Source organism: Thermothielavioides terrestris, chromosome 1 (assembly GCF_000226115.1).
Source record: "Thermothielavioides terrestris NRRL 8126 chromosome 1, complete sequence".
Taxonomy (NCBI): domain Eukaryota; kingdom Fungi; phylum Ascomycota; class Sordariomycetes; order Sordariales; family Chaetomiaceae; genus Thermothielavioides; species Thermothielavioides terrestris.
In genome coordinates, this window is record NC_016457.1 from 6,849,073 (window position 1) to 6,876,131 (window position 27,059).

The window sequence follows — 27,059 nt, forward strand, 5'->3', positions numbered from 1 at the left end:
TACTCACAGGTCCGTTCCTGAGATCCGTTTGGCTCCTTCCAGTTTCGGGTGGCTGGGCACGGGGGTTGCACATTGGATCTTCAAACCAATGCCGCAGACACTGCTGAAAGCAGCAAAAGTGCGGTTTACCCCGTGCGCCACGTACGGAGTAAACAGCAGATTCCTGATCATTCAAGTTCATGTCTATCCCGCGCTACCGGCGGTTTACCGCTTCGACTCTAGGGAATAACGTTATCGTCCTCTTCATTGGACCGCAAACCCGTTTACCCCGACGGTGCCCTCTAGTCCAGCGCCGCCCATGCAACCGACAACTGAAATGCAAGACTGTCTCCGAACATGATGGGTATCTCGACAAAATGGCATCTCTCCTGATGCGCAACATATCCCAACAACCACGGACCAGCGCCCAAACAAAAAGCGGGCATCCTGGCCAGATTCGGACCCCCTGAACTCCACAAACACCGAGAATGCCAACACCCGAGCAGAACTGTCATGACTTCAAACCCTGCCCGTCACATAGAAACTCCCCGTCAACGTCTCAACCTTCCACCCATCATTCTTGAGGTATGCCCCGATAGCTTGCCGCAGCCGAGACACGCCGCCCGCGCTGTGCTTCCCCACGCCGGTAACAACAGTGAAGCCGTTCTGCTTCGCCAGCGCCTTGCGGTTCTCTCCGAGACCCTCCCACCAAGCCCAGACGCGCTGCTTGGCGATGCGTACTCCATCCATAACGAAGACGCCGTGGAGATCAAGCATTGAGTCGGTGCTTTGCTGAGCCACGTGTGCCTCGGCCATGAGCGACGCTTGCGCCGAAAACGCGCGGGCTTCCTCCCTGGCCCGCTCGGTGTAGACCGCGGCGCCTTGTCGACCGAGAGGACCCATTCGGCGGAGGGCTGCGGCCGCGCGCAGGTTGGCGGCGCCGAGATCGGTGGCGGGCAACGCCGCCGGGGAACTTGCCGGAAGAGACGCGCGATCCGGCGGGGGAAGCCGCGGCGTTGAGCTTGGGCTTCGGGAACCAGTCGGCCGGACAAAGTCTTTGGCCCCCTCAAGTTCTCCATCGTCCACCGTGGGCGATATGGCCTTGTAGTTGACCACAACCGTCTGCTTCTTGCCCTTCCGCTGTCCTGTTCCTTTTCCCTTGTGAGCGCGAGTGGCTCTGGTGTTGGAAGGCTGCCGATTCTCTTCTTCCGGACTGAAGAAGTCGTCAACCCCCTTGGGAAGAGCACCTGATTCCTGGAGGTGTTGGCGGTTGAGAAGCTCGTCGAGCGCCCGCCCGAGATCCCCAGCACATTGCTTGAGTATGAATCTGAGGGTGTGGTCTTGGAATACGCTGTTGAAGACCAGCTTGAGTTCCTGTATCTTCTCCTCGTCACTCAGGTTGGACTTCTCGGTGAGTCGCTGGTTCTCGAACTGGTCTGAGAACTCGGAGATCGTGGTCGCACGGTCTCCTGAGGACTCGATTCCAGTGCGGCTGGCAGTTGTCTCGTCTAGCTGTAGCCCCTGCAGTTCAGCCAAGCTGCCGAGCCCCGACGGGTCAAAGCCACTGTCTGCTTCTTCCCGTGCGGGCTCGGCCAGCTGGTTCAGGACATCTCGGATTTCTGTGTAGTCCTGAACAACGTCTCGCTCGTTGGCGATCAGAACGATGAGGGACTCGTCCAGGACCGACCGAAATTCCTCCTAACATGACGATGTCAGCAAAAACATGTGCCTGCATGCATATTTCAATGTAAATGGGAGCTGACGTTGATCCAAAACGTTGCACCCTTCTTTTGCAAGGAATGAGGGCTCCTTGTTATTGGAAGATCTGGTGAGTTGCTCGGGCCACAGTCTAGCGGCGATGATAGCAATTCCGCGAGCATCTCATACCTGGAAAGTCCCAAAGATTTCGTGGCACATGATTGTGGAAGTCTTCGGTCGGAAGCAGGGGTGGGGTACAGGGGAAGGGGAGAGGGGGAGAGAGGAGAGGGGGACGTTAACGGAAAGGTTACTCACAATCAGTCTCTTGAGGTTTTGCTCGGCGACATCCGCGTCGACCCCCGTCGCACAAGGGGCAGTCATCCCCGGCCTGTTCTCTCTTATCCTGCTTTTAAACGATGTGAAAGCACGTCTCTTGAGGTGCGGAGATGAATATAGCTGGCGAAAAACGTGGAGGGCTGAACAGACAACGACATCGTGGAATGAGGTGAAGTTGGGTTGCTCAGGTTCAGGACACTCGCCAGTGGGAAGTGCCTGGTTGGGAAAGGAAAAGGGCGCTCGGACCAGCCGGTGCAGTGGAGAGTCACAGGCCCCAAATGCCAGAACCTCACACAATGAAGTGCCTTCCGGCAGGCATGTGCACATCGATGCAAAGCAATGTGCGTCATGCTGGCGATTGTGCTCCCAGTATGTGATCCAGGAAGGCCGACGGCCGTCTCAGCCATTGTAAACGACGATGATGTGGACTAGGGATTTCGTGTAAAAGTTGGAACTGGTGGCTCTTTTCTTGCCTTCATGCCTTTCCCTTTCCTCACGACCAGACATCGCCGATGACTTGTGGCTTCGACCAAGCTGTCTTCCAGGTTTTAAAAGACAACATATGCACATAGTGGTCCTCACCTCCTGGAGTTGACATTTCTGGCACTCCTAGGTGACCATGCTAGCATCATGGACGTAATGCCAGCTTCTCAACTCTAAGCACCTAACATTAAGTGAGAATGGTGGAATGAAGAAGACCCTGTTGCGTCGAAAGCAGCTGGCAAAATAACCCAGCTGGAGGCTTTCGCTGCACGCTCCCATGCAACACAGCGGGCGGCAGCAGAGGGGCTACGCGAGATGCATGGACGAGGTCTAGTTTCACTATTGGCTGCCAAGAGGGGGTGAATCGGTGAATCATGCAGCGGGAGCATGACCAGCGCATAATGCAACCATTATTCAGTAAACTTGTGACAGCCAGCCGATTTGTTTGGACAGCGAACGACAGGAGTTCCACTCAGCGAAGTTAATAGCTTGACGTTGCCGCCAAGTCAGGCTGCATTTCACTGAGTTGGGCAGGCAGTCATCGCCTGGTTCTAGTTGTAGAAGATTAACAAGGAGTTGAAGTTCTAGAATGAACAAACACAGCAAATTACGGAATATCCGTCCACTAGGTAAGCCTGATATGATAGCAAGGTGGGGCTCGGACCCATCCAACGGTCCGCTGGCCTATTGAGCCGTGATAAACTGCGGAAGTACGGAATACTTCTGTGCAGAAGTTTCCAGGGTCGTCGTTAAAGAGGTCCCGCCAAGACTAATTTCGGAGACTGCCGCTTACAAGTATTTACAATCGCCACGGGGTAAGCGGGGCCGCGACGACTTCGAGCAACATCAACAACGAAGAATCGCAAAGACTCGTAGCAACAACTTTACGAAACCTCAACCAAATCGAAAAAAAAGAAAACGAAGTTAACCCGTATCCTAACCTTAACCCATATCCTAACCTTGACCTAAACCCTAACTAGCGGGGGGCTAGCGCCGCCCCTGTACCCCTAGCGAATTAACCGCTTGGCGATAGTGTGAACGCCTTGGCGATCGGGGTTGCGTAAAAACGTTGTAAAAACATTGCCGACAATTGGCCGAAATTAGTCTTGGCGGGACCTCTTTAACGTCTACCGTTTCCAGCCCGCCCTCCAATGCTGGATGCATTGATGATCGGTGTAAATCGAGATGGCCAGCCCGGTTTTCCCGCGCTGAAAGAAACAGGCTTGTTGATCACGGAGATCAGCGAGTACAACTCGAGTCGGGCCACGGAATGTCATCGAAACAGTGGGAGGTGGAACTGCCCTACAACATCCGTACTGAGTACCATCCTCAAAGGAGGAAGGGGAGCCCCCGGCGGTTGAAGCCAACAGGCCAAACAAAGAAGTGAAAATGTGCTTCATCGAAATGATATAGGATTCAGCAAGCCCTTGCTCAATCTCTCTTCCAGACACAGTAGATGAGCTCCTCGTTTTAGCGTGGAGCGCACTGTTTTTCTCATGGCCATAGTTTTGTATAGTTCATGCATTTATTTTTCCACTGTGGTATGCTTCTGATGGTCGATGAGTCGAAAATGGGCCAAAACTTGGAAGCCACAGACCCAAATTCAGCACAACGCGCACCCCTGCATATGACGGGGCCACTGCAGTGGCTTCGCTAACGCAGGCCAGGGGTCCAGGGGGGTGCGCCTGATCTCGACCGCCCGAACTCCCGAAAGGGCAGCCCCCTCAACAGGAGAAGACGCCATCCTGGCAATCTGTGCCTCTCTGTGCCTGCGCCTGGAGACGGCCGTGTGTGCAAGACACACCTGCGCCTTTGCAGCACGCCGGGCCTTAACTAACGCAACCCCGGAGCGCAGCAGCAGCAGAAAGCTCGGCGGCAGAGTTGTTCCGTATAGTTATACGGCTTATCCATACATTACGCCAGGTCTTGTTCATCCCGAGCAACACCAGCCTCCAACGCGCAGTGAGACGTTGCGCCGAAACGCCCCGTGTCCCGTGTCCCGGTCTGCCCCGTCCTCCCTCCTTCATGGCTAGCTGAACGAGATTCATCCCACGGTCCCCGCCGCCGCCACTGTTCTCCCGCGTACCCGGCCTACCTTCTCGTGACCGCCCAGCCGCCGACCCGCCGGACCCTCGAGGGCCACACCCCCCTCCGACCGCAGACGCCGAGAGAAACGCAACGGCAACAACCCCCGATCCCCACCCCACCCCGGTCCTGACCAGGCCAGAGCGTGTCACCTTCCCGCCCATGATACGCACGCGGCGCAACACTTCTCTCCTTCGATCCGCCGCTGCCAAAACAAAACACGCCGCTCGTTGTCGACTCTAGCTTCGTGCCGAGGCCCAATACAAAGGGCTCGATGATGGTGCGTCAGGATCCCCTGGTCGCTTCGCTTTGCTTTCTGGGATGCTGCGTTGCTCGGCTCTTGGTCGCAGTTGCGCATCCGCTCCTGCGCATGGGGCCCTGTGTCTCCGGAACGGCCGCTCGCTTTTCGGCCTGGAGCAGGAAATATGGGTCCCAGTGGGCCAGCGATTGTTGTGCGACACGGCGGCTAACGTGCTTTCGCAGACCTCGACCCGACCCCGCCATGTCGGCGGCAGCTTTGCGAGCCGACGCGGTCACGGCAGCCAGTTGTCCATCTCCGACCCGAGCCACCACGTCACCGAAACGATAGGCACCATGTACGGCGACGACGACGACTCGGGCGCCGAGGACACCCGGCCACTGAGCTTCATCGCGTCCAAGCACGGCGCCGAGAACTTGGACAAGGCTCAGAAGCTGGACCAGCCGGCCGGGGACCGCCTGAGGCTCGTTCGGACGACCGCCGACCAGACAAGCTCCCCGGCGACCCAGTTGTCGCCGGAGTCCAACAGTGCCGACGGCGGCGATGGCGCCGACCCGAGGAAGGCTCAAACGTTTCCTGCCCGCTTAGCGAGCGAACGAGGCGGCCCGAGCGACCATCCGAAGTCTCCTCTGCTACCGGTGTCGCCGACGCCGTCCTTGCGAGATGTCCAGAATGCGTCACCCTCGCAGTTTCCGCTGACGGACATGAACAACCCCGATGACATCGCTCAGGAGCTCAGCAAGCTCCAGAACCTGCGCCGGATGTCGATGGATGTCTCGAACACGACCGACCCCGACCTGCTGCAGTTCTCGGGCGTGTCGTTGATGGAGATGCCCTCAATAGCGCCCTCCGGCGACGATGACGAGGCCGACCCGTCCCGCCTGCTCTGGGTGCCGGCCAGGGTGCATCCGGAGCTGGAGCCGACAGCCTTCAAGAACTTCCTCGAGAAACGGGTACAGTCAATGAAGCGCAGGTCGGGGGAGTCGTTCCTCTCGGTCGAGGGACTGCAGCGGAACAATTCGGGCAACTTGAGAAGGAAGAAGTCGATGCTCTCTCGCCAGGTCACCCCAGGCGGCGAAGGCGGGGAGCCGAATGCCAACGATCCCGAGGAGCTGGGGCGGCAGCGCTCTGTCACCGAACGTGCGCCAGAGCTCAGCCTATCCGAGTTGGTCACCGACCCCACGAAAGCGGTGCAGAAGCTGGCACAGGAGACGAGAAAAGAGAGCGAGGAAGGAGACAGCCCAATCCTTCCGATGGCGCCCGGGATGGGCCTTCGCCGCGCCAAGAAAACGACCTACAGAAAAGGCGGCAGCCAACGCTATGGGGACAGAGCCCCGTTCTCGAAACGACTTGCGGCAAGACAGGGCGAGAAGGAGACCAACGACGAGCCGCCTCCGATGCCGCAAATTGACCCGTCCATTGGAAAACCACTGACCAGGACCCTGTCGGAGCCCATAGCCGAGAACTACTCGCGCCCAACCCGAACGGTTCGGAGGCAGCAGAACTTCTCGAGAGAGGGCGCTGTAGCAACAGCTTCACCGCCCGCAGCCGATGGGCCAGCTCAGGACGAAGGCTCTACTGCCGGCGAGCCCTCCTCTACTCCAAAATCCCAGGCACTTCCCGTCAGATCATCCTCAACATCGGCGATTCGCACACCCGCCGCCCCTGTTCCTCAAGCGCTCGAGACGCCTCCGGCAGACGAGGGCGCTCAGGCAGCTCCACCATCACAGCCACAGAGGTCGTCCTCGCAGAAGGCGTCGACTCCGAGCTATTCGGACCAGCCTCCTGGGGACAGCCCCCCTGTTCGCTCGAGCAAGCGTCCCTTGGCAAGCCAGCCTTCCAAGGTTCCCGTGCCTGCTGCGAGAGCCGGTAGTGTGAAGGAGCGGGCATCCACAGTCGGCAACGCTCTCAGTGAAATCAGCCACCCCCATCCTCTGCCTGGAAGCGGTGGCACCACGACCAGCAGTCTGACCTTCATCCCAACGTTCGACAGCATCGAAAAGAAGCTCGATAGAAAGAGTAAGGAGAAAGATGATAGCGACAGCATTGTCTCTCACAAGTCGACGTCGAGTTGGAAATGGTTCAAGAGCGACGACAAGGAGAAGAAGAAGCGGGAAAAGGAAAAGGAGAAGGAGAAGGAGAGAGAAAGAGAGCGCGAGCGCGAGCGCGAGAGGGAGGAGCAAGCTAAGAAGGCCAAAGGCAAGACCGGCGACAAGGGCCACGACCACGCTCGCATGGACGTTCTCCAGAGTTCCATCGACAGCGTTCCCAAAGGCCGTGAAAGCCTCCGCCTGGATCGCGACAGCATTGATGGATTGCCGCAGGAGGAGCGGAAGAGGGAGACAAACCGCAAGTCAAGCGAGGGCAAAAAGGACAGGGAGGGCTTCTTCGGCGGTCTGTTCGGCGGCTCCAAGAAGAAGGGCGACAAGGAGTCCAGCCACAAGAAGAAAGACCACCGGCCGGCCTCCCCTGACCCTCCGCCGCGCCCGCTGCGGCCAGACATCGACTACGCCTGGACGCGGTTTCCGATCATTGAGGAGAGAGCCATTTATCGGATGGCCCACATCAAGCTCGCAAACCCCCGTCGTCCGCTGCTCAGTCAAGTTTTACTCAGCAACTTCATGTACTCGTATTTGGCCAAGGTGCAGGCGATGCATCCCCAGCTGCAGATCCCCGTCTCGCCGCAGCAGAAGAGGATGGAGGAGGAGCGGAAGCGTCGCGAGGCAGAGCAGGCGCAGCTGCAGATGGCGCTAGACATGGCCCAGCAGGCTGCTCAAGATGGGAGTTTTAACTTTGAATACCATCGCGTAAGTCCCATTTGCGTGTCCTTCCTGTCCCCGCAATCCCGCTAACTTGACACCCCCACATTCGCAGTCTGGCAACCAGTATGGCGACGCCCCCCTCCAGCACGACGGCACGGCCCCCTACGTCGACGACGCGCAGATCTACGAGTACGAGCACAGCGACCGCCAGCCGAACGACGGCGACGGATATGTTTCGCAGGGGAAGATGCAGGGCCACGAGCCGGGACACGTCCGCCAGGCCAGCGGCGGCGGTGGGCAGCAAAACGGCAACGGCACCTACTACTACGGCCACGAGGACAAGCGGCTCGACGGCGACGATGAGAACAGCGATATGTGGTAGGCCCATCCCTATCGCGCGCCGTCGCGCGCCGACCTGGAGTCGTGCTTCAGCGAGCACCAGGCGGCGACTACCAGCGCCCGTCAGCAAAAGAGCCCTTCTTCCTTGCCTGATCTCGGCAGGAAGGGGTCGCTGACCAAACGCCTGCGGAACTGGTCGGCAAGTCCTCGGTCGCCGCGGTCCCGCCCGTCGCGGTCGCTGTCGCGCTCGCGCTCGCGCTCTCCATCTCCGTCTCCGTCACTTGCCCGTCCTCGGCCGGCGCTGAGACAACGCTCGGCCTCGGGCTTGCTGCAGCGACGGTACGGCCAGCCGCTGCTGTTGGCCTGAGCGGAACACGCCTTGAAAAAAGCATTTTGTCCGTCACCCTCTCTCTGTCGGACAGGCGCCTTGCTTGCCGCGATAATCTCCGATCTTAACCTCGAGGTGTGCCTGCATAATAATGCACGGGGCTGCGGCGTGCTGTTTCCCACCGCAGGCACACACATGTCACAACAGTATCTCTACCACCTTCCAACAGCCATTACCAGGCAGGCAGGCGGGCAGGCAGGCAGGAAAAGAGGCAAGCATGGCTTATAGCGAGTGTGTAACCCCTCCTCATGTGTGCATGGATGGATGTATGTGTGGACGGTTTCTATCTGGGGATGTGCTCATCACTCGGAGTCAGGGCACAGAGCGCAGCAGAGCAGAGCGGAGCAAAGGAGTGCAATGCGGTGGCAGCGGAAAGTGTGGCTTATTCAGTACCTGGACGGCTTTGCTGCCGGGCTCTTGTTTCTCTTGTTTTTATTGTCTTTTTTCATGTGTGTGTGTTCTTGTACCTTTGTATGGGTGTACTGTGATAGCATAGCCTGGCCTGGATGGATGGGTGGGCGGGATCTCAGGGGCTGATAAGGAGAGAGCGGGGGGACTCATTGTGAATTGTGGAATGAGCACTCCGTACGGTACTGCAGTGTATGCCACCAGCGGGTAGCCGGATATATCCCTTCCTAGTCGACCCTGACTATGCGTATGTTTCGGTTACCTGGTTGTGAATGCTGCCTTGGTGGTGTTGATAGAGTCCCCTGAAGCATTCGGCTTGGGCTGAAATAGGTTGAGCTCGCCCCGTTTGCGCTGTGGGGCGGCCCGAATATTACGCTAATCCAAGAAAGGTCAAGCCGCCGGGGACCTCCCCCTTGTCTCGCTCTGCTCAAAGCTCAGGCTGCCAGTGCACAAGCAGCCATTCAGCTTTCAGATTCGCAGCGACAGCAGCCGCGCTGGGTGATTTCGAAAAACTTCAACTTCGACCGACCAGGCCGACCGACCAAATCGCTGATCACCCTTTTCCCATTCTCCCCACGCATCGGCGAGTTCTGCGCCTCCGCCACTTGTCCGATTCGCAGCTGCCTCATCAGTCACCTCTTTCTTGGCACCCAGCCCGATCGCGCCGGCTTGTTTGATTCTGAGCTCGCCGACCGCTCGCCATTGGTCGCGCCTCGATTCCAGCCTCCAACCTCCAACCGCCTGGCGAACTTCTTCTGGTAGTGTCGGAGTCAATCACGCCTTCCTCTCTGCTGCGCGCCTCGAACCCAGTCGCGTATCCAGTCGGCCTGCGGGATGGCATCTGTAAGCTTGATCTATGGTCTTTTACTCGGTGTTCCCCTTCCTGCCATGTCCACATATCTTTGCCCCCCTAGCGAAAGCGCAATCGGCTCTCATCCGACAGGAGCTAGCCCAATATTCCGCTTAAGCCAAATTATTTTGCCATTCAGTCCAGTACATAGACTAACTCGCAGCAAGCAACCTCGTCCTACTCCCTACAACAACCAAGGCTACATGGCGAACGGCTCCGTACCTCACCACTCCGGCCCCGTCCCTGGGGCCACGCCTCTGCTCCCGAACCAAGGCCGCATCATTCAGACCGGCCCCATCAGAGTCCTCTGCATTGCAGATGTTCGAGGTGCGAGCAGCCGGGTTTGCTGTGATCTAGCTTGCGCAGCGCCTGCTTGCTAACCACTGGCGCGCAGGCAACCTTCGATCCTTGAATGAACTCGCCAAGTCGGCCCGCGCTGACTACATCATCCACACTGGCGACTTCGGCTTCTACGACGAGACATCTCTTGAGCGAATTGCTGAGAAGTGAGTCGGGATCGACGATGATCGCTTGCGTCTTGCTGACCTTGGCCACGGCAGGACTCTCAAGCACGTCGCGCAGTACTCCCCGCTGATCTCCGAGGCGACGAAGAAGGCCATCGCGCAAGGCGCTCCCGGCCCGGTCAAGAGCCGATTTTCCCCGAGCGAACTCCCACTTTCTGAGCTTCCCCAGCTCATCAGCGGCGAGTTGAAGCTGGATGTCCCTGTATACACAGTGTGGGGTGCCTGCGAGGACGTGCGGGTGCTCGAGAAGTTCCGGTCTAAGGAGTACAAAGTGCCCAACCTCTACATTATCGACGAGGCGCAGTCCATGTTGCTCGAGATTGGCGGTGTAAAGCTCCGCCTCCTCGGCCTGGGCGGTGCGGTGGTCATGCACAAACTCTTCGACAATGGCGAGGGACGGACAACGATCGCAGGCGGACAAGGCACTATGTGGACGACGCTCCTGCAGATGGGCGAGCTTGTCGATACGGCGAACCGCGTTTACGACCCCACCGAAACGCGCATCTTCATCACGCACGCGTCGCCGGCTCGCGAGGGCATTCTGAACCAGCTCTCGGTCACCCTTAAGGCCGACTTCTCCATCTCGGCAGGTCTCCATTTCCGCTACGGGAGCTCGTACAACGAATTTAGCGTCAACCCCACCCTTGACCACTACCGTGGCAAGCTCGCGGCATCCAAGGCGTCCTTCAACGACGTTTGGGATACGGTCAAGAGCGAGGTTGAGCCCGCCATCTCGCAGAATGAGGCGCAACAGACTTTGCTTAAGAACGCATTGAGTGTTGTGGAGAAGATGCCTACGACTGCGGCGGGCGGCAATCCTTTCGGCGGTGCGCCTGCCGGCCAGTCGGCGGCGGCCTTGGGCCAGGTGGACGAGAGCGCCTTCAAGAACATGTGGAACTTCAACCTTGCGGATGCTGCCTTCGGCTGGCTTGTCCTGGAGATTCAGGACGGCAGAATCGGTACCGAGATGCGGGCTCAGGGATTCAACTTCTCGCACCGTGGAGCTAAGCAGACCAGTGTGCAGCCCGCTCCGGCAGCCGTGGGGACGAGCGCTGCGCCTCCTACCGCCGCCCCGGCCGCCCCAGCGAGAGCCCCCGCCGCCACCCAGCCTCCTCAACAGGCTGCACCTGCGCCTGCACCGGCTCCTGCTCCGGCTCCTGCTCAGGCCCAACCCAAGCCTGCCACGCCGCAGCCCGCGCCGACTCCTTCACCGGCCCCCAAGGACGAAAAGCCCGCTCCGGCTGCTGCTAACGGAGCTGCTGGCGCGCCTGAGACGGCGCCCTCTCCGGCGCCCAAGACCCCGGCAGAGAGCATCATCGGACTGTTCGTTATGAACGCGCAGAGCGATGAGCAGGTCCGGAACCTGTTCGCCGAGGAGGATAAGAGCAAGATTCTCAAGATCGAGCGGTGGGGCCAGAACAAGGTTGCACAGTTCAAGACGGTGGAGGAACGGGATGCCGCCATGGAGCGGCTTCCCGACGAAGTGAAGAACAGGGCGCCTGGCCAGGAGGACCGGTCCAAGCCCCTTGTCAAGATCTTCTCGCCTCCGTCCTCGCGCCAGTACTCGCGCGGCGGCGCAGGCAATTGGGGGAGCAGCCGCGGCGGCCGGGATGGCGGCAACGCTCAGAGCGGATACCGGAGCGCCGGCGGCGGAGGTGCTAGCGACAGCGAAGGTGCCGGGCGCCGCGGTGGACGTGGTGGGGGCCGTGGTGGCCGCGGCGGCGAGCGCGGACGCGGGCGGGGTCCACGGGGCGGCGCCAAGGGCGAGGGCGCCGCGAGCCCGGCTCCCGCGGCTGAGTCTTAGTTGACCAACGACTGCAGGAGCGTCGAGGCACCACAGAAGCGGCCTACGCTGGCATTATACCGCCCGCCGCCAGCCTATTACCGCCTCAAACTCGTGGCCTCGGATCATGCAGAGGCAATGATCCATTCAGAGCACAACGCTTTTCCGCCATGAACGCCGACTCCTCACCCACCCACCTAACGCCGACCTTCCAACCTCACACGATTCTCACTATGGGGCCTTTGGCCTTGCCCTTTAAACCAGCCAGCCTTTTCTTCCGCCCCTCCTGTTTCCTCCATTCTGTTTTGCTTTTCTTCCGGCGGCTGGTGGGAGGATGGCGGAATGAATCTGCATTCGGGGCTCGCCTGCTTTTCTTTTTTCTCTCTCTCTTGCTTTGGAGCTAGTTAATACGAACAAGTTGGGAACCGGGGGGGGGCGGAGGGGCGTGCGCCGGAAAAGAAGCTCACATAGGTCTTGATTTTTTTTACTTTTCCGTCAGGATCTGACACTCTGCCTTTTGGCAAAGGAAATGTTGGGGGATGGGCGGGAGGACGGGGGGGAGTTCTAGAGACTTTGTTTTGACGGTGGTGGGTTTTGTCGTCGGTGTCGCTGATGCGGTTGTCGTGGTCGTCGCTTTTTTCCTGCCCCCCTTCCCACCCCCTATTCTGCGATCGCTACGGCGGCTGTGAGTCTGGGGCTGATCAGCGAGGTTTGAGCGAGGCGGAGCGAGGCGGGGCTTGGCGCTGGCCTGGGCTTGATTTTGGGCTGGGCTGGGCTAGGTAGCTTAGGTGCCTTGCTTGGGCTGGGTCGATAGTGAGGTGATTCGTTTATTCGCTTTTGCAAGTGTTCTCTCTTCTTCTGTCTGTGTATGTGTGGATGTTTGGTCAGTGTGCAATGCGTTGATAGGCGGGGTAAACCATCGGCCAGGGAGGGTCACGTCACGTCTGCCGGGAGGGAATAAGGGCATGGGTATCTGCAATCATCGTCTAGTAATTATCAGCGCGTTGAGCTGCCCGTGCGGCGGCAAGTGTTCTACATCCCACCAGCCCAGGCGCCCAGGTGTGTATGGTACAGTACAATCCGGTGTCCTACATGACCGGAGTCTAGCTGATTAATGTAAACGCTCCGACCCACTGAGCTTCCCATCTTCCAGTTTAACCCTACACTAACTACCGAGGCTTCATCCCCTTGTGGATGGCCGCCACGCCGCCGGTCAGGTTCTCGTAGCCGTCCCCGGCGACCACGAAGCCAGCGTCGACGATCATGTCGCGGAACTCGGTCTGGCTCGGGAAGCGCTCGATGCTCTCGACCAGGTACTGGTAGCTGTCGCGGTCGGCGGCGACGAGCTGGCCGATCAGCGGGATCGCGCGGAACGACCACTCCTTGTACACCGCGTTGAAGAGCGGGTGCGCGTCCGCCTTGCTGAACTCCAGGCAGGCGAACACGCCGCCGGGCTTGAGCACGCGGTGCGCCTCGCGCAGCGCCGCGGGGATGTTGCTGAAGTTGCGGATCCCGAAGGCTACCGTGTACAGGTCGACCGAGTTCGAGGGGATGCCGCCCGTGGCCGTCGCCGGGTCGAAGAAGGCTTGCTCTTCCCTGCCGTGCGCGTCGTGCGACGTCGGCTCCCGCGCGGACGGATAGGGGTGCAGCGGGCGCGTGAGGGTCAGGTCCTCGGCGTTGGCTTCGACGAAGCTCAGGGCTGCTTGTTGCGAGGCCGGCAGCGAGGTCGAGCGCTGCTGCCCCACGGTGAGCATGGCGCGGTTGATGTCGGAGATGGTCACGCGCACGGAGGGGTTGGCGTTGACGACGTGCGCGGTGTGCAGCAGCCGGAAGGCGATGTCGCCGGTGCCCCCGGCGATGTCGAGGATGTGTTGCGGCTCGCGCGGGTCGAGTTCGGTGGTAAGGGGAGAAAAGCCCGGGTTGAGCGAGGCGACAAAGTGGTCCCTGGAGAGTGCGGGTAAGCGTGGTTAGTGGAAGGCAGCTAATTCGGGCGAGGGGCAAGGGGCTTGGGGCAGGACGTACTTCCACACCCGATGCCAGCCAAAGGACATCAGGTCGTTCATGCGGTCGTAGGACTCGGCTACGCTCGTGAAGACGCCGGCCACACGCTCGCGCTTCTCGCCTTCTGTTACTGTTTCGAAGCCGAAGTGCGTCGGCCGTGAGGGATCCGGAATTGCATAGTCGGGGATTGAAGGGTGAGCGGACGAGGATGAGGAGGAGGATGGGCTCGCGGCGAGCGACGGGACGGTTGTCGAGATGAGTCGTGTAGATCGTACTGGTTGCTCAGAATGTGTGATGGCTCTCAGCGAGGGAAGCGCTCTTCTGAGCGCTGTTCGGGCTGCCATGCTGAGCTCGCAATTCACGGCTCGGCATCAGGACAGCTCCTGGGATGTTTTCTGGAAGCAATTCCTGATCAGCCCATGCATGCGCGCTTGCGATCGGATGGTTGCAGGAATTCGGCTCGGGCCGGAGCCTGTGGCTGTTCAGTGTGGCTTGCAGCGCTCGCTACCGAGCGGTCTACAACCTTGATTGTGGACCCCGCGGATGCCAAGACCAGCCAGGCTGTTTGGGGTCGATCGCCGACTCCAGATTCCACCAGCAAGGATCCCTCACTAGGGGGTATGGTGACCGTACGTACCTCGTCTACTGGGCCTCGGCGTCTCGAGGGGTACTTGACTGCGCGAGAGCCCTTGTGACGGTCCTGACGTACTTGATGCCGATGACAGCGAGGAGCGCAGTAATACTCAGGCTGGCGAGCACGGCGACGATGATGCGGCCCTCGTCCGTCATGGTGCCGCTAGCACTGGGAGGACGTTTGGGATGGGTGGGCACGATTGCAGAAAGAAACGTTGCTGGCAGGTAGGCCGTCTGCAAGGCGACCAGAGGTGTCTTCGAGCGGTCGTTGAAATCGGTCTCTCGGGGCCTGTCGCTTGGTTGCCAGGTCGATCGATGTTGTTCATCGAGGACTGTCTCTGCTGCAGCTGTGCAGCAAGCGCGAACCCCCCACGGAAAAAAAAAAAATCAGATGAAATTGCTCACTCGCTACCTTACTTTTCTAGACTACCAATCCCGCCCTCGAATTCGCCAACGTCGTACTCGTCCGGGTATCTCTCTAACTGGCTCTTCAACTCTTTGATTTGCTGCTTCAGGTCCGGCGTCAGCTCCTCGTAGACATCCTCGAACATTGTGCGAATCGGAGGCTTTTTCTCCCGCTCGGCCTCCGAGAATGCTTTGAGCACGTCCCGCCTGATGCTGTCGCGCGCCTCCTTTTCCTTCTCTTCGTCCCAGCAGCCCTTGGCCTCCATCCACTTGCGCAGCCTGGCAATCGGGTTGTCCCGCCGCTTCCAGTCTTCCACCTCCACCCTCGCCCGGTAAGCAAACGAGTCATCCGACGTGCTGTGGTGGCTGACGCGGTAAGTCATCGCCTCGATCAGGACCGGCTTGCCTCCGTCCTGCAGCGCCAGCTCGCGTGCCTTCTTCGTCACTTCCCGGACCGCCCAGAAATCGTTGCCATCGACGCGGATGGTTTCAATGCCGTAGCCCAAGCCGCGGCTCGCAATCCCATCACCGCGGTATTGCTCCAGTGTTGGCGTCGAGATTGCGTAGCCGTTGTTGCGGCAGATGAAGATGACCGGGCAGGACCGCGTGGCAGCAATGTTCAAGGCTGCGTGGAAGTCTCCTTCGCTGGCCGCGCCCTCTCCAAAGTACGCCGCCACTACCCTCGGAGGGATGCTTGGGTCTTGCATCCTCTGGATCTTCAGCGCATACGCCGCCCCCGAGGCCTGAGGGAGCTGGGTCGCGAGGGGCGACGAGATGGTGTGCTGTGATTCCGGCTGTCAGCCATAGCGTGGCCATGAACCGATCGACCATTCACTGGGGCACCTACAATATTCAACTCTCTGCTGCCATAGTGCACCGGCATGTTCCTGCCCTTCCCCGGGTCCTTCTGGTTCGCAAACAACTGATTCATAAAGTCGTTCAGCGTAAACCCGCGCTGCTTGAACACGCCCTGCTCGCGATACTGGCAGAAAACGACATCCGCCTTGGACAGTGCCGACGCGGTCGCGACCGACACAGCCTCCTCGCCAGCCGACACCATGTAGAAGCTCAGGCGGCCCTGGCGCTGCGCGTCGAACATGATCACGTCCATGATGGACACCGTGAGCATGTCGCGGTAGAGCTTGACAACCTCCTCATCGCTGAGGTCGGGGGTAAAGTTCGGGTCCACCACAACGCCGTGCTGGTCGACGACCCGGTACGTGGGCAGGGCCGGATATGTCGACGGCTGCTCGAACCGCATCGTGTTGCTAAAGGCCGACTTGACCGCCCCGGGGAACATGACATGTTTGGAGTCGGGACGCTGTGAGATGGACCCGGCTTGTCTGCGCTGTGGTTTCTGGCTGCTGGGGAAGCCGCATGACGCAGAAGCGATCAGCAGTGACGGGCGGAGCGGGTGAGGCTGCTGCGCGCCGCCGCGGCGGAAGAGCGCCGGATGAGGCCGGGAGAGGCGGACGCTCCTCATTTCTCAGGACGGACGAGACTCGGGATTCAGACTGTCAATTACCAGAAGGGCGGAGGAGGTCAAGAGTTGGTCCCATCACCCTCAGTTGAAGCGGAGAGAAGGTGCTGCCTCCCTTCCCTGGGGGAGATATCGGGGCCAACGACGTCACTTGTGCCGATGGAAGCCGCCGGTTCGTTCGGAAGGTCTTGGCGTTCAGGGGTTTGCTCCGCGGGGTTCTCCACAACCCCTGCTGAACAACCCGGGCAGTCTGCACACACAGCTATTTCGGTTGCCAAACACACAGCTACCATCAAGCCTATCTCCTCACTGAGTCCAGCCACCCATAGCATCACAAGCAAGACAGAGCCAGCAGACGAACGTGTTGCCTACAGGCAATCCCATGGAAATGTGGCACAATTCTCCGAGTTGCAGTGGCTTACCTTTACCTTAGCGCGCCAGGGGGGGGTGGCAAAATGATCTCTGGGACCATTTTGGAGCGTCAAGATATTTCGCCTAGAAAATAGGCTCCTACCGGTCCCGAGTTCAAAATATCTTATGAAGAAAATGATTTTCAACTAAGAGGATTAATTCAAATAAAATAGGAATTTAAAGAATAAAAATATCTTATAGTAAATATAATCTTTTACTAATAGGATTATTTTAAATAGATATTAATATTAGTAACTAAAGATAATTATTAATAATAAAAAGAAATTTATAATTTAAAATAGTTTTAATTAATTTAAAATCAACTTTAAAGTAGAAGATTATCTTATAAAATTTTATTATCTATATACTTATATATAAAAGTAAGCTCTTTTATTTATTCTAGATTTTTTATCTTTTTTCTTTTTTTCTTTTTTCTTTTTTTTCTTTTTTTTCTTTTTTTTCTTTTTTTTAATTGAAAAAACTGGACTTTACAAAGAATCGAACTCAAGGCCTACACATTACAAGCTTATAGATTTACCACTACGCTACGAGACTACGAATTTCACAGTTGCACATTGAAAATTTCACACTTATCTAGAGGGCATAGGCTAGAGGGTATAGGTTAGAGAGTGCAAACTAAAAAAATAAAAGCGATCTTTGAGGTAGAAAATCATTTTTAAAGAAAAGAATCTTTGATCTAGAAAAAAAGCTTAACTTTAAAATCTTCCTATAGATCTAAGATATATATAATAAAAAACTAGTATAGTGATTATTTTACTATTAAATATATAATTTATCTAAGTGATTCTTATAGTATATAATAATTTTAGCTCTACAATAGTAGTAGTGATCCTTTTTATTATATAAAGTATATTGTAAACTAAAAAACTATTTTAGCTCTAGGAAACTATAACAGAGATCATTTTGCCACCCCCCCTGGCGCGCTAAGGTAATTACAGGGGTTCTACGGGCAAGGATCACGATACGTCACACACATGCTCTTGACTTCATTCTCGTCCTCGAGTGGTGAAGACTCGGGACATCGCGAAGGTGGTTCTTTCTATGACAACGGAATGCAGCAAGCTGGATGCTGAGAACTTGCGCAACGCGCACAACCCTCTGAGCGTTCTGAACCCGGCGTTGCGGACGCATCTGTGCTTCTACACAATTCTATTTGACTGACGTATTCTTGGTTCTATCTTCTCCAACATAGACCTTTGGCATTGCATTAACCTGATGTTTTGGTTCATCCACAATATAAGCTCTCCTTTCCATTCTTTGGGCAAGGTGGGCATCTTCGATCATGGTGGCTCTGGACCCAGCATCAAGAAGGAGATGCAGGAAGTCCTGCAAGCTCCCAGGAGCACAGGCTACATCTTAAGCGCACCTCTTATCTGGTCTTGTCTGTCGTGTGCCTGGTGAACCAGGAATCGAGCGGGTTGAATACCTACCAGGAAATGATGAATGCGCTAACTTCCAGTGGCTGGCACCTCACTCACGTGTCATCCATGGATGTAATCACCAGTCTTGAGCTGGCCGATTGTGTGCACTCTTGTGGCACGTTAAGCCTCGAACATTCCGAAAAGGACTGCAACTTTGATGGAGAACAGTTAAGGGCTTTGGATACACCATTACCAACGACAACAAGTAGAATTGTAAATCAACAGCGAAAGGGTCCTTCCCGCAGCAAAGAGAGCGGCAGAGAGTGTTCAGGACAGAACAGTGTACTTTGTAAATTACACTTGGTATATGCTTGGTCCGTGCCACCCATGAACCGGAACCGTGATACAGCACAGGGCACTAGCCAGTCTTAGCTAAAGCCGGTGGGGGGCTCTGATCAGAATGAGACTCCCAATCCCAACAGCGGCAAGAGTGTCCAACGCACCATTTGGCCCTTCGACCTCACCACAGCGCCCAAGCATCTCCACCAGCCAACCATTCGTGGCATACCAAGTACGGAATCACCTCGACCCGCTGCCATCTCTTCCTGGAGTAAACGCCAAACGACCCAACGTGTCTGAGCCGGTCCATGAGTGATTTGTCTCATCCCGACCGCCTTCCTTCCGAACCGCCGCCTGCCTGCCTGCCTCCCGATGGCGTAATCCATGGCAGAACGACGCTCTGCAAATTCGCGGTCCAGATCGGCTCTTGATAACGATTCGGCGCGCCTGCCCCCGCTGTTGTCACCAGCCGCAACTGCCCCTGGAACGGCGAGATCATCGGCTGTCGTTCCTGCCTCATCTCAACCTCCTGCAAGGTACTACATCCCGTTCCTCAGCGTCTCTTGAGTTCCCGTCTCCCTCCTTCCCTCGCCCCTCAGGTTCCGTCCTGCCCGAACACCGATCGCTTGTGGGCCCGACTCGTCTCGACACTCAATACCAGCCTGCAATCCAGCAGCAATTTGTGGCAGAGCGATAAAGAAGGAATAAACGGCCAAAAGAGAGGGAAGAAAAAAGAAAGGCGACGGGCTGGTTGGGTGTCGGGATTATCTACCTACCTCTCGGTGCTTTCTGCGTGCGAGAAGCTCGAGTTCGAATTTCTTGCCCCACAAGCTTTGACACGAGTGTTCTCTTTGGCAGCCAGCGACGACGACCTCCCTTGCAACTGCCAACAAATTCTTCCATGGTTTCGCCCTCTGCAATCTTCTTGAAAACACTTCAACCTATTCCTGCTGTCGACTCCATGACAGACAGGATCTGAACACTCATTTACTCATGTCGCCCAGGATCACCCGCGCGGCCGCCCGTCAAGCAGCCAGTCAAGCATCATCCTCGATTCCGACCGCCGCCGACGCCGCCTCCCCATCGACGACAGTGCCTCCACCGATCCCGCCGGCCCCGACGCCGGCACCGAGTACACGGAAGCGCAAGAACAATACTAGCCCGGCCCAAAACGCCGCTGAGTCACCTTCCCCGACTCGCAGGTCCAAGCGACAGCGGGTAGCACACGCCCCAACGCAGCTTCAACCACCTCCTGCGTCGGCTCCGACTCCCTCTCCTGGATTGCGTCCGAGGAAGGGCAAGGCTTCCGCGACTATGTCGAGTCCAGGGTCCGTGGATCTAAGTGAGCGATCTTCGAACGCCGGTTGAAATGCTAACGTATCGACGCAGAACCCCAGCAACCCCTGCCAACCTTCCGGAAATCCCCCTTTCGTCGTCGTCAAACCGGCGATCTAGCCGAAACAAGAAAACGTCACAAGCCCCTCGAGGTATGCCCTCTCTGCCTGTACCCGTCGGCGCCCGCCGGAAACTGACACTGCGAGTCGCATTAGATGACGCCGCGGCTCCCGCTTCCGGTTCGAGTCGCCGTTCGAAACGGGCGGTCAACGACACCGGAGACCAGGACGTCATTATGAGTGGCACTGAAGAGCACGAAAAGGCCGCCGCAGCTCAGCCGCCCCCGCCGCCTCCTGAGGATAAGTTCCCAGACGACAGTGACGAACACGAGGAGGGTGGTGATGAGGACGAGGATGAGGACGAGGAGGCTTTGCGGCGGTACGACGACGACGATGTGGATCCCTTTAGCGCCTTTGGCAGCTCAGGCGGCCCGGTACCTGGTCTTAGCAGCACCCTCCGGACCTTGACGGGCATGGTATCGAGCACGTCGGCGAGGCTACGAGAAATATTGAACAGCCTCCGACAGAAGGATAACCCGACCATGCAGCTCGTCGCGCTGCAAGAGCTGTCGGAGCTTTTGCTCATCTCCAACGAGGACTCCCTCTCGGGGCATTTCTCACCAGATGCATTGGTGAAGGAGCTGGTGGCTCTGATGCAGCCGAACGAGCTCACGGGGGAGGGAAACCAAGAGATCATGCTGTTGGCATGCCGCTGTCTCGCCAACCTCATGGAAGCCCTACCGGCCAGTACGTCAAATGTTGTCTACGGCGGCGCTGTGCCTATCCTTTGCCAGAAGCTGCTCGAGTTCTCCTTTATCGACGTTGCCGAGCAAGCCCTCAGCACGCTGGAGAAAATCTCGCTCGAGTATCCCTCGAGCATCGTCCGAGAAGGGGGCCTCACTGCGTGCCTCTCCTACCTTGATTTCTTCGCGACCAGCACGCAGCGGGTTGCCGTCACCACTGCTGCCAACTGCTGCCATAACCTCGACCAGGAGTCTTTCCCCGTCGTCCGAGACGCCATGCCGACTCTGCTGAATGTCCTTGGGAGCAGTGATCAGAAGGTCGTCGAGCAAGGCTCTCTCTGCGTCACGCGCATCGTCGAGAGCTTCAGGTTCCATGCACACAAGCTCGAGGAGCTCATCAGCGTCGACCTACTGAAGGCTATCCTCCGTCTGCTCCTCCCGGGCAGCACCAACATAATCGCCCCTCACGTCCACACGCAATTCCTTCGAGTTATTGCCTTTGCCGCTCGCGCCAGTCCTCGACTCTCGGCCGAGCTTTTCAAGATGAACGTGGTGGAGACGCTGTACCAAATCTTGACGGGCGTTTCTCCCCCTAGCGGCGTGGAAGACCTCGCGTCTAAGCTCGACAGCGTCCTCATCATGCAAGCACTTATTCACCGCCCCCGTGACCAGATCATCGAGACTCTCAACGTCATCTGCGAGCTCCTGCCGAACCTTCCGAAGTCTGCCGACCCCGCTGCCGGCCATTTCATCGAGATAAGCCCGCCAGCCGAGCCCGTCACGCCATCCTCCCTCGGGCCTCGCCGAAAGACGACGAACGAGAAACGGATCGAGCTGCTGGAAAACTGCAAGGAGGAGATCCGGCGATTCTCCATGATTCTCTTCCCAACGCTCACCGACGCCTATTCGAGTACCGTCAACTTAAGCGTCCGTCAAAAGGTCTTGGTGGCCCAGCTCAAGATGTTGTCCAATTTGGATGAACAGATCCTCGTCGATGCGCTGAAACCTGTCTCCTATGCGTCGTTCTTGGCCGCGATCATCTCACAGCAGGATCATCCTTCCCTGGTCCTGTCTGCCATACATGCCGCCGAACTGTTGATGAAACGCCTGGCCAGCGTATACCGATACCAGCTCTACCGCGAGGGTGTAATTGCCGAGATCGCCAAGCTCGCAATCGAAGAACCCGAGCCGGAGCCGAAGTCCCCGACCAGTGAGCCTCCCGAGCCGGCAGTGGAGCCTGGAACAGAGGCCGAACCCGAACTGCAGAACCGGTCATCTGCGGAACCGGCCGACGGCCAGTCCGACCACGACGAGTCCGACGACGATGAGGACAGGAATGATGAAGGAGAAGAAGAAGGCGATGACGAGGACGAAGATCGCTCTCACCATTCCTCGGATGATGAAAACGACGAGGACCATGAAAACGAACAAGAGGACGAGCAGAATCGTGATGATTTGTCGGCTTCGCCAGCCAGCTCTGAAGGTTCGACCATGTCAATTACCGGACCTCCTGGTCGTCTCTCCTCGGACCTTCCGTCCATGAGAACGAGAATCGCTCAGGTTGCCAAGAGGTTCCTCGAGGTACACGACAACGAGAAGGAAGCGAAGGTCATGAAGGCCAAGGCGACCGAGATCCTGGACAATCTGTCCTCGTTATCCCGGGAGATTGAAAGCTTCTTCCTTCACCGTACCTTCCCAACGCCGCATACCGTCGAGCACGGTATCGAGCTCTTTAAGAGGTTAGCTTCTTACTTCGACTCGGACGTGTTGGAGAGCGTTACAAGCGCCGAGCTGCTTGCGTCCGGTGTTGTTCGTGTTCTCGAGGAGGTGTTGAGCAATCCCGATGCGCAGCTGGCGGCTGCAGCTCAGTCTGCTTTCCTCCAGGTTTTTATGGGATACACCGTCAAGTCGAAGCCCAAGACCGCGACGGCCGATTCACCGGCGACACCTCTGAGCGTACTGGTCCATAAACTCCAGGATCTGCTCAGCAGGTCCGAGCACTTCGAGGTTCTCACGGTTCATCATCACTCATTTGATGGCAATCGGAGCAGCGCCGCTTCCATGCTTGCGAAGCAACTTCGCCTCAAGCTGGTGGCTGATGATGACTCGGACATCCCACGGCATTACCGGAACATCATGGTCTCGATTCATGCCATCACCACCTTCAAGTCCCTCGACGACTATCTGAGGCCGCGGATCAGTCTTGCGGAGCGTCCCCGTAGTTCGAAGCGAGAGGCCGTTACCCGGGCGCTAGCCGCTATAGCTAATTCGGGCCATCCCGTAGGTGCAGCCGCAGCCAGGTTCATGGAGCGATCGTTACCGCCGTCCGGCTTTTCGCATCAGTCGCCTCCAGCCCCAACCCCGCCGGTTACCGCTTCCTCTCAGCCGTCTGGCTCACGGTCGACCCGCAAAACTAAGTCCAAGTCCCAGCCGGAGAACGACGGCCCGGCAACCCCAGGGCCCTCGTTTTCAAAAGAAAAGGCTGGGCTTCGTCGGTCAACGCGCCGCCAGGCACTGTCGGAGGGGACTCCTGCACGCCTGCCGCCCGAGGACGAGGATGACCTCGGAAACAGCCTTGAGTGCGCCGACGAGAAGCAGCTGTCGGATGACGAGGACATGGACGATGATGGCCCCCTCGATGTTGTGCGTGATGTCGACGAGGGCATGGAAAATGCACCTACGCCTGACCCATCAGCCGTGAACCTGGAGGTCGTGGCTGGCGGCAAGGTCACCGCCCGCAAGGAAGACGGTACCAGGGTCCCCACGCCGTCTCACAGCCAGAGTCGATCCGCGGCCTCGCGACCCAGCCGCACAAGTGCGTTGACCGCGGCCTTGCAAGGAACCCCGACGCCGCCTGCGGCCACGCGGCCGATGTCCTACGCCGCTGCGGTCCAGTCGGTCCCCCAAGACTGGCACATCGAGTTCAGCATTGACGGCAAAGTCATCCCCAACGAGACAACCATCTACCGGGCCGTGCTGCATAGCTCTGCGAATGCGACAGACGACCATTTCGGAAGGAACATTTGGTCAGCAGTGCATCCTATCAAATTCAGGCGCGTGCCTGGGCCGCCGCCCACCGAGTCCGTCGGCTTCGGGAGCACGGCTGATGTGGCAGCTGAGGGCGAGGATGGCGGTGCTCCGGGATCCTTATCGAAGTCCCCGGTCACGGCGTCAATCCTCCGGCTGCTCAAGAAGCTGCATGATCTCAATGCCAACATCGACGATGTCCTCGTGGAGAACAAAGAGACCCTGAAGGTCAACGTCGAGCCCCTGTCGCAATTTGTCAACACCAAGCTCACGGCCAAGCTGAACCGGCAGCTGGAAGAGCCCCTGATCGTTGCGAGCAATTGTCTTCCAAGCTGGAGTGAGGATTTGGCGAGGCTTTACCCATTCCTCTTCCCTTTCGAGACGCGCCATCTCTTCCTGCAGTCTACCTCGTTTGGCTATGCGAGATCGATGAGCCGGTGGCAGAACGCTCAATCTCAGGAGGAGGCCCGGAGGGACCGTCGAGATGAGCGGCCGTTCCTTGGCCGACTGCAGCGCCAGAAGGTCAGGATCTCTCGAGCCAAGATTCTCGAATCGGCCGTGAAAGTGATGGAACTTTACGGCGCATCGCAGAGCATCCTCGAGGTTGAGTACTTTGACGAAGTGGGCACTGGACTGGGTCCCACCCTCGAGTTCTACTCTACCGTATCGAAGGAGTTCTGCAAGAAGAAGCTGAAGCTTTGGCGCGATAACGATCCCAACGGCGACGACGAATACGTCTCTGGGCCGAACGGGCTCTTTCCGCGGCCGCTCAGCGACGAGTATGCGGCTTCAGAAGAAGGCGAGAAGATCCTTCAGCTCTTCAAGATGTTGGGCAAGTTCGTTGCGCGGTCGATGATCGATTCTCGCATCGTCGACATCAACTTCAACCCCATCTTCTTCCGCATCGGCGACGAGTCAACGGCTGTCCGGCCGTCTCTTGGAGCGGTCAAGTCCGTCGACCCGGTAATTGCCAGGTCGCTCATGACCGTCAAGAAGTTCGCGCTGGCGAAGAAGGCGATCGATGAGGACCCGAATCGCACACCCGCACAGAAGGTGATCGACACAGAAAACATCGTTGTCGATAAGATCCGGATTGAGGACTTGTATCTGGATTTCACACTGCCCGGCTACCCGGAGATCGAGCTTATTCCGAATGGTTCCCAAATCCAGGTCACCATCGACAATGTCGATCTCTACCTAGAGAGGGTGATCGATATGACTCTGGGAAGCGGTGTGCGCCGGCAGGTGGATGCCTTCCAGGCGGGCTTTTCGCAAGTGTTCCCGTACTCGGCGCTGAGCGCCTTCACGCCGGACGAGCTGTGCACACTGTTTGGGCGAGTGGAGGAGGACTGGTCTCTCGAGAGTAGGCGATTTCTGTCTTGGCCATTTCCCCGTCCACGACGTTGCTGACTCTGTTCTCTCCCTAGCTCTCATGGACTCGATCAAGGCGGACCACGGCTACAACATGGACAGCAAGACGGTCAGGAACCTGCTGCAGGCAATGAGCGAGTTCACGCCGGCTCAGCGGCGCGACTTCTTGCAGTTCACCACGGGCAGCCCGAAGCTTCCGATTGGCGGTATGCCCTTTTTCTTGCTTGGCCCGGTTGATTGTTGGATGATAGCTAACAGTGACACGCGACAGGCTTCAAGAAGCTGACGCCGATGTTCACCGTGGTCTGCAAGCCGAGCGAGGCGCCATACACTTCGGACGACTACCTGCCCAGCGTCATGACGTGTGTGAACTACCTCAAGCTGCCGGACTACTCGAACATCGACATCCTCAAGAAGCGGCTCTTCACCGCCATCAAGGAGGGTCAAGGCGCATTCCACTTGTCGTGAGGGCTGGTAAATCGAGTTGTTCAGGGATAGACCCGAGTTTATGTACTTAACACTTGTGTGTGATTCTTGTCATTTTGCCGCGAAGACACCTTCTTATCCTTCTTCTTTTCATTTTTTTTTTTTTTTTTTCAGCCCTGCCGCTCTGCAGGGGTAAGCTACCTAGGTACACAGAATGGGCAGCATGGACTGGAACTGGTTGGGACCGGCATGGTGGGCATTTTATGGAGAGACTTTTCAACATGGAGAAAAAAGCTCTAGGGGGTACATTGATGAGTTTTCGTGACCCGGTACCTCGCATCGGACTGTGAAGGATGGGAAAGGGCCGAGTGACAAAGGGTATTGTTCTTTCAGCGTGTGAGGTTTTGTGTGACAAGCCGCAGAACGAGTTCCTGAGGAGAGGTGAGGTTGGTAATGGTGATGGTGATGGTTATGGTGGCGGCTATGGCTACGGAGTGCATTGTGGTATCGTCGTATGCTCGCATTGTCTTCTTCGCTTCTTACATCTTCGGGTTGCATCTCATCTATCTAGACTGGCAAATCGTCGTGGACAAGTTACACAATGGCGGTCGGTGGGTAATCGGCGGTTGGACTGAGCGTGTGGGTGACGTCGGCTGAGTTATCCCGATCGCTCAGACAGCGTTGCCTGCCTAGGTAGGTACCTACCTGCCTACCTACCTAGTGTCAGTGCGAGCGCCGCTGATTGCTCAGAACGAATAACTAATCGAGTTGTTGTGTCTGTGTGTCTGGAGGCAACGTTAATGGTCTGTGGAGGACTTAGCTAAGGTATGTACATGTACGACCTTGGGATGAGCGAGATAAGCTCTTGTTACCTAGGTAGTAGGCCAGTGGTTCGTGGCCCGAACGTAGATTTTGCGAGAAACAGAATTCATGATCATCCTACCGAGGCAATTTGATTAGCAAAGTCTGTCTGACCAAAAGGTCTCGTCAGAGTCGGGTTATTGTTACTTCCAGTCCAGCGGCCTACCGTGTAAACACTTACAGTGGGTGGTTTGCAGCGTTTGGCTCCGATGATGTCATGGCTGCTTGGACTGTACCGGAAGTGTCAAAGTGTGGCTGCCTGCCGGGGTACGCGCCAGGCCCCACTTAAACGCGGTCACAGACGCGCCTGACCGTGGCACAACACCGCGGTCCCGGAGTCAAGGATCCTTGAATATCGAGAGAGAACTGGCCCACACCCCTCGAGTCCGATCCTCGAAGTGCCATCACACAAGCACTGTGTAGGTTGAGAAACTGAGTTTCCTATCTGTGTTCCTTCCGATTTATCGAGAACCCGACGTTGCGCGTTCACCTCGGCAGCACATCCCACATCCCTGCCACCGCAACAGCTGAGCTGTACGGAATACCTCGGACCGTACCTCCGTAATCACGACCGCATCACCCCACATCCACCTCCCACAACGCTCAATACCCGCCGGAACTTAGTTTCACAACCTCCACTCGCCTTCAACTCTGGCTCCGAACAGAGTCGGCTAGCTCCGCAAAACCAGCAC

The 27,059-nt window shown here is 57.5% G+C and overlaps 6 protein-coding genes across 6 annotated transcripts; 3 read left to right on the plus strand and 3 right to left on the minus strand.

Moving 5' to 3' along the window:
• Positions 1-473: 473 nt before the first annotated feature.
• Positions 474-2,700, minus strand: THITE_2109613 (uncharacterized protein). Its single transcript, XM_003650271.1, has 2 exons — positions 1,993-2,700; positions 474-1,677 (listed from the first exon to the last, which is right to left on the minus strand). The coding sequence occupies exons 1-2, from the start codon at positions 2,056-2,058 to the stop codon at positions 499-501; spliced, it is 1,245 nt and encodes a 414-aa protein (XP_003650319.1). The 5' UTR covers positions 2,059-2,700; the 3' UTR covers positions 474-498.
• A 1,894-nt stretch (positions 2,701-4,594) lies between these two features.
• THITE_2109616 (uncharacterized protein) lies at positions 4,595-8,202 on the plus strand. The gene is made up of 3 exons (XM_003650272.1): positions 4,595-4,861; positions 5,065-7,647; positions 7,715-8,202. The coding sequence occupies exons 2-3, from the start codon at positions 5,176-5,178 to the stop codon at positions 7,982-7,984; spliced, it is 2,742 nt and encodes a 913-aa protein (XP_003650320.1). The 5' UTR covers positions 4,595-4,861; positions 5,065-5,175; the 3' UTR covers positions 7,985-8,202.
• Positions 8,203-9,469: 1,267 nt separating this feature from the next.
• Positions 9,470-12,211, plus strand: THITE_2109618 (uncharacterized protein). Its single transcript, XM_003650273.1, has 4 exons — positions 9,470-9,580; positions 9,755-9,914; positions 9,982-10,093; positions 10,148-12,211. Exons 2-4 carry the CDS (start codon positions 9,791-9,793, stop codon positions 11,913-11,915), a joined length of 2,004 nt encoding a protein of 667 aa, XP_003650321.1. The 5' UTR covers positions 9,470-9,580; positions 9,755-9,790; the 3' UTR covers positions 11,916-12,211.
• A 751-nt stretch (positions 12,212-12,962) lies between these two features.
• THITE_2109619 (uncharacterized protein) lies at positions 12,963-14,350 on the minus strand. The gene is made up of 2 exons (XM_003650274.1): positions 13,917-14,350; positions 12,963-13,838 (listed from the first exon to the last, which is right to left on the minus strand). The coding sequence occupies exons 1-2, from the start codon at positions 14,237-14,239 to the stop codon at positions 13,064-13,066; spliced, it is 1,098 nt and encodes a 365-aa protein (XP_003650322.1). The 5' UTR covers positions 14,240-14,350; the 3' UTR covers positions 12,963-13,063.
• Positions 14,351-14,887: 537 nt separating this feature from the next.
• THITE_2109621 (uncharacterized protein) lies at positions 14,888-16,853 on the minus strand. The gene is made up of 2 exons (XM_003650275.1): positions 15,781-16,853; positions 14,888-15,715 (listed from the first exon to the last, which is right to left on the minus strand). Exons 1-2 carry the CDS (start codon positions 16,414-16,416, stop codon positions 14,942-14,944), a joined length of 1,410 nt encoding a protein of 469 aa, XP_003650323.1. The 5' UTR covers positions 16,417-16,853; the 3' UTR covers positions 14,888-14,941.
• Positions 16,854-19,235: 2,382 nt separating this feature from the next.
• Positions 19,236-25,704, plus strand: THITE_2109625 (uncharacterized protein). Its single transcript, XM_003650276.1, has 5 exons — positions 19,236-19,873; positions 19,935-20,032; positions 20,096-25,072; positions 25,137-25,286; positions 25,352-25,704. The coding sequence occupies exons 1-5, from the start codon at positions 19,539-19,541 to the stop codon at positions 25,546-25,548; spliced, it is 5,757 nt and encodes a 1,918-aa protein (XP_003650324.1). The 5' UTR covers positions 19,236-19,538; the 3' UTR covers positions 25,549-25,704.
• Positions 25,705-27,059: the final 1,355 nt, after the last annotated feature.

Bases quoted from the DNA above. Each gene is read 5' to 3' on its own strand.
- THITE_2109613 (XM_003650271.1), bottom strand. From the start codon at position 2,058: ATGACTGCCCCTTGTGCGACGGGGGTCGACGCGGATGTCGCCGAGCAA. The intron at 1,678-1,992 runs GTGAGTAACCTT...TCGTCATGTTAG, and splicing joins AAAACCTCAAGAGACTGATT to GAGGAATTTCGGTCGGTCCT.
- THITE_2109616 (XM_003650272.1), top strand. From the start codon at position 5,176: ATGTACGGCGACGACGACGACTCGGGCGCCGAGGACACCCGGCCACTG. The intron at 7,648-7,714 runs GTAAGTCCCATT...CCACATTCGCAG, and splicing joins TTAACTTTGAATACCATCGC to TCTGGCAACCAGTATGGCGA.
- THITE_2109618 (XM_003650273.1), top strand. From the start codon at position 9,791: ATGGCGAACGGCTCCGTACCTCACCACTCCGGCCCCGTCCCTGGGGCC. The intron at 9,915-9,981 runs GTGCGAGCAGCC...ACTGGCGCGCAG, and splicing joins CTGCATTGCAGATGTTCGAG to GCAACCTTCGATCCTTGAAT. The intron at 10,094-10,147 runs GTGAGTCGGGAT...TGGCCACGGCAG, and splicing joins CTTGAGCGAATTGCTGAGAA to GACTCTCAAGCACGTCGCGC.
- THITE_2109619 (XM_003650274.1), bottom strand. From the start codon at position 14,239: ATGGCAGCCCGAACAGCGCTCAGAAGAGCGCTTCCCTCGCTGAGAGCC. The intron at 13,839-13,916 runs GTACGTCCTGCC...CGCACTCTCCAG, and splicing joins GGCTGGCATCGGGTGTGGAA to GGACCACTTTGTCGCCTCGC.
- THITE_2109621 (XM_003650275.1), bottom strand. From the start codon at position 16,416: ATGAGGAGCGTCCGCCTCTCCCGGCCTCATCCGGCGCTCTTCCGCCGC. The intron at 15,716-15,780 runs GTAGGTGCCCCA...CCGGAATCACAG, and splicing joins GCAGCAGAGAGTTGAATATT to CACACCATCTCGTCGCCCCT.
- THITE_2109625 (XM_003650276.1), top strand. From the start codon at position 19,539: ATGTCGCCCAGGATCACCCGCGCGGCCGCCCGTCAAGCAGCCAGTCAA. The intron at 19,874-19,934 runs GTCCGTGGATCT...GTATCGACGCAG, and splicing joins GCGACTATGTCGAGTCCAGG to AACCCCAGCAACCCCTGCCA. The intron at 25,287-25,351 runs GTATGCCCTTTT...GACACGCGACAG, and splicing joins CCCGAAGCTTCCGATTGGCG to GCTTCAAGAAGCTGACGCCG.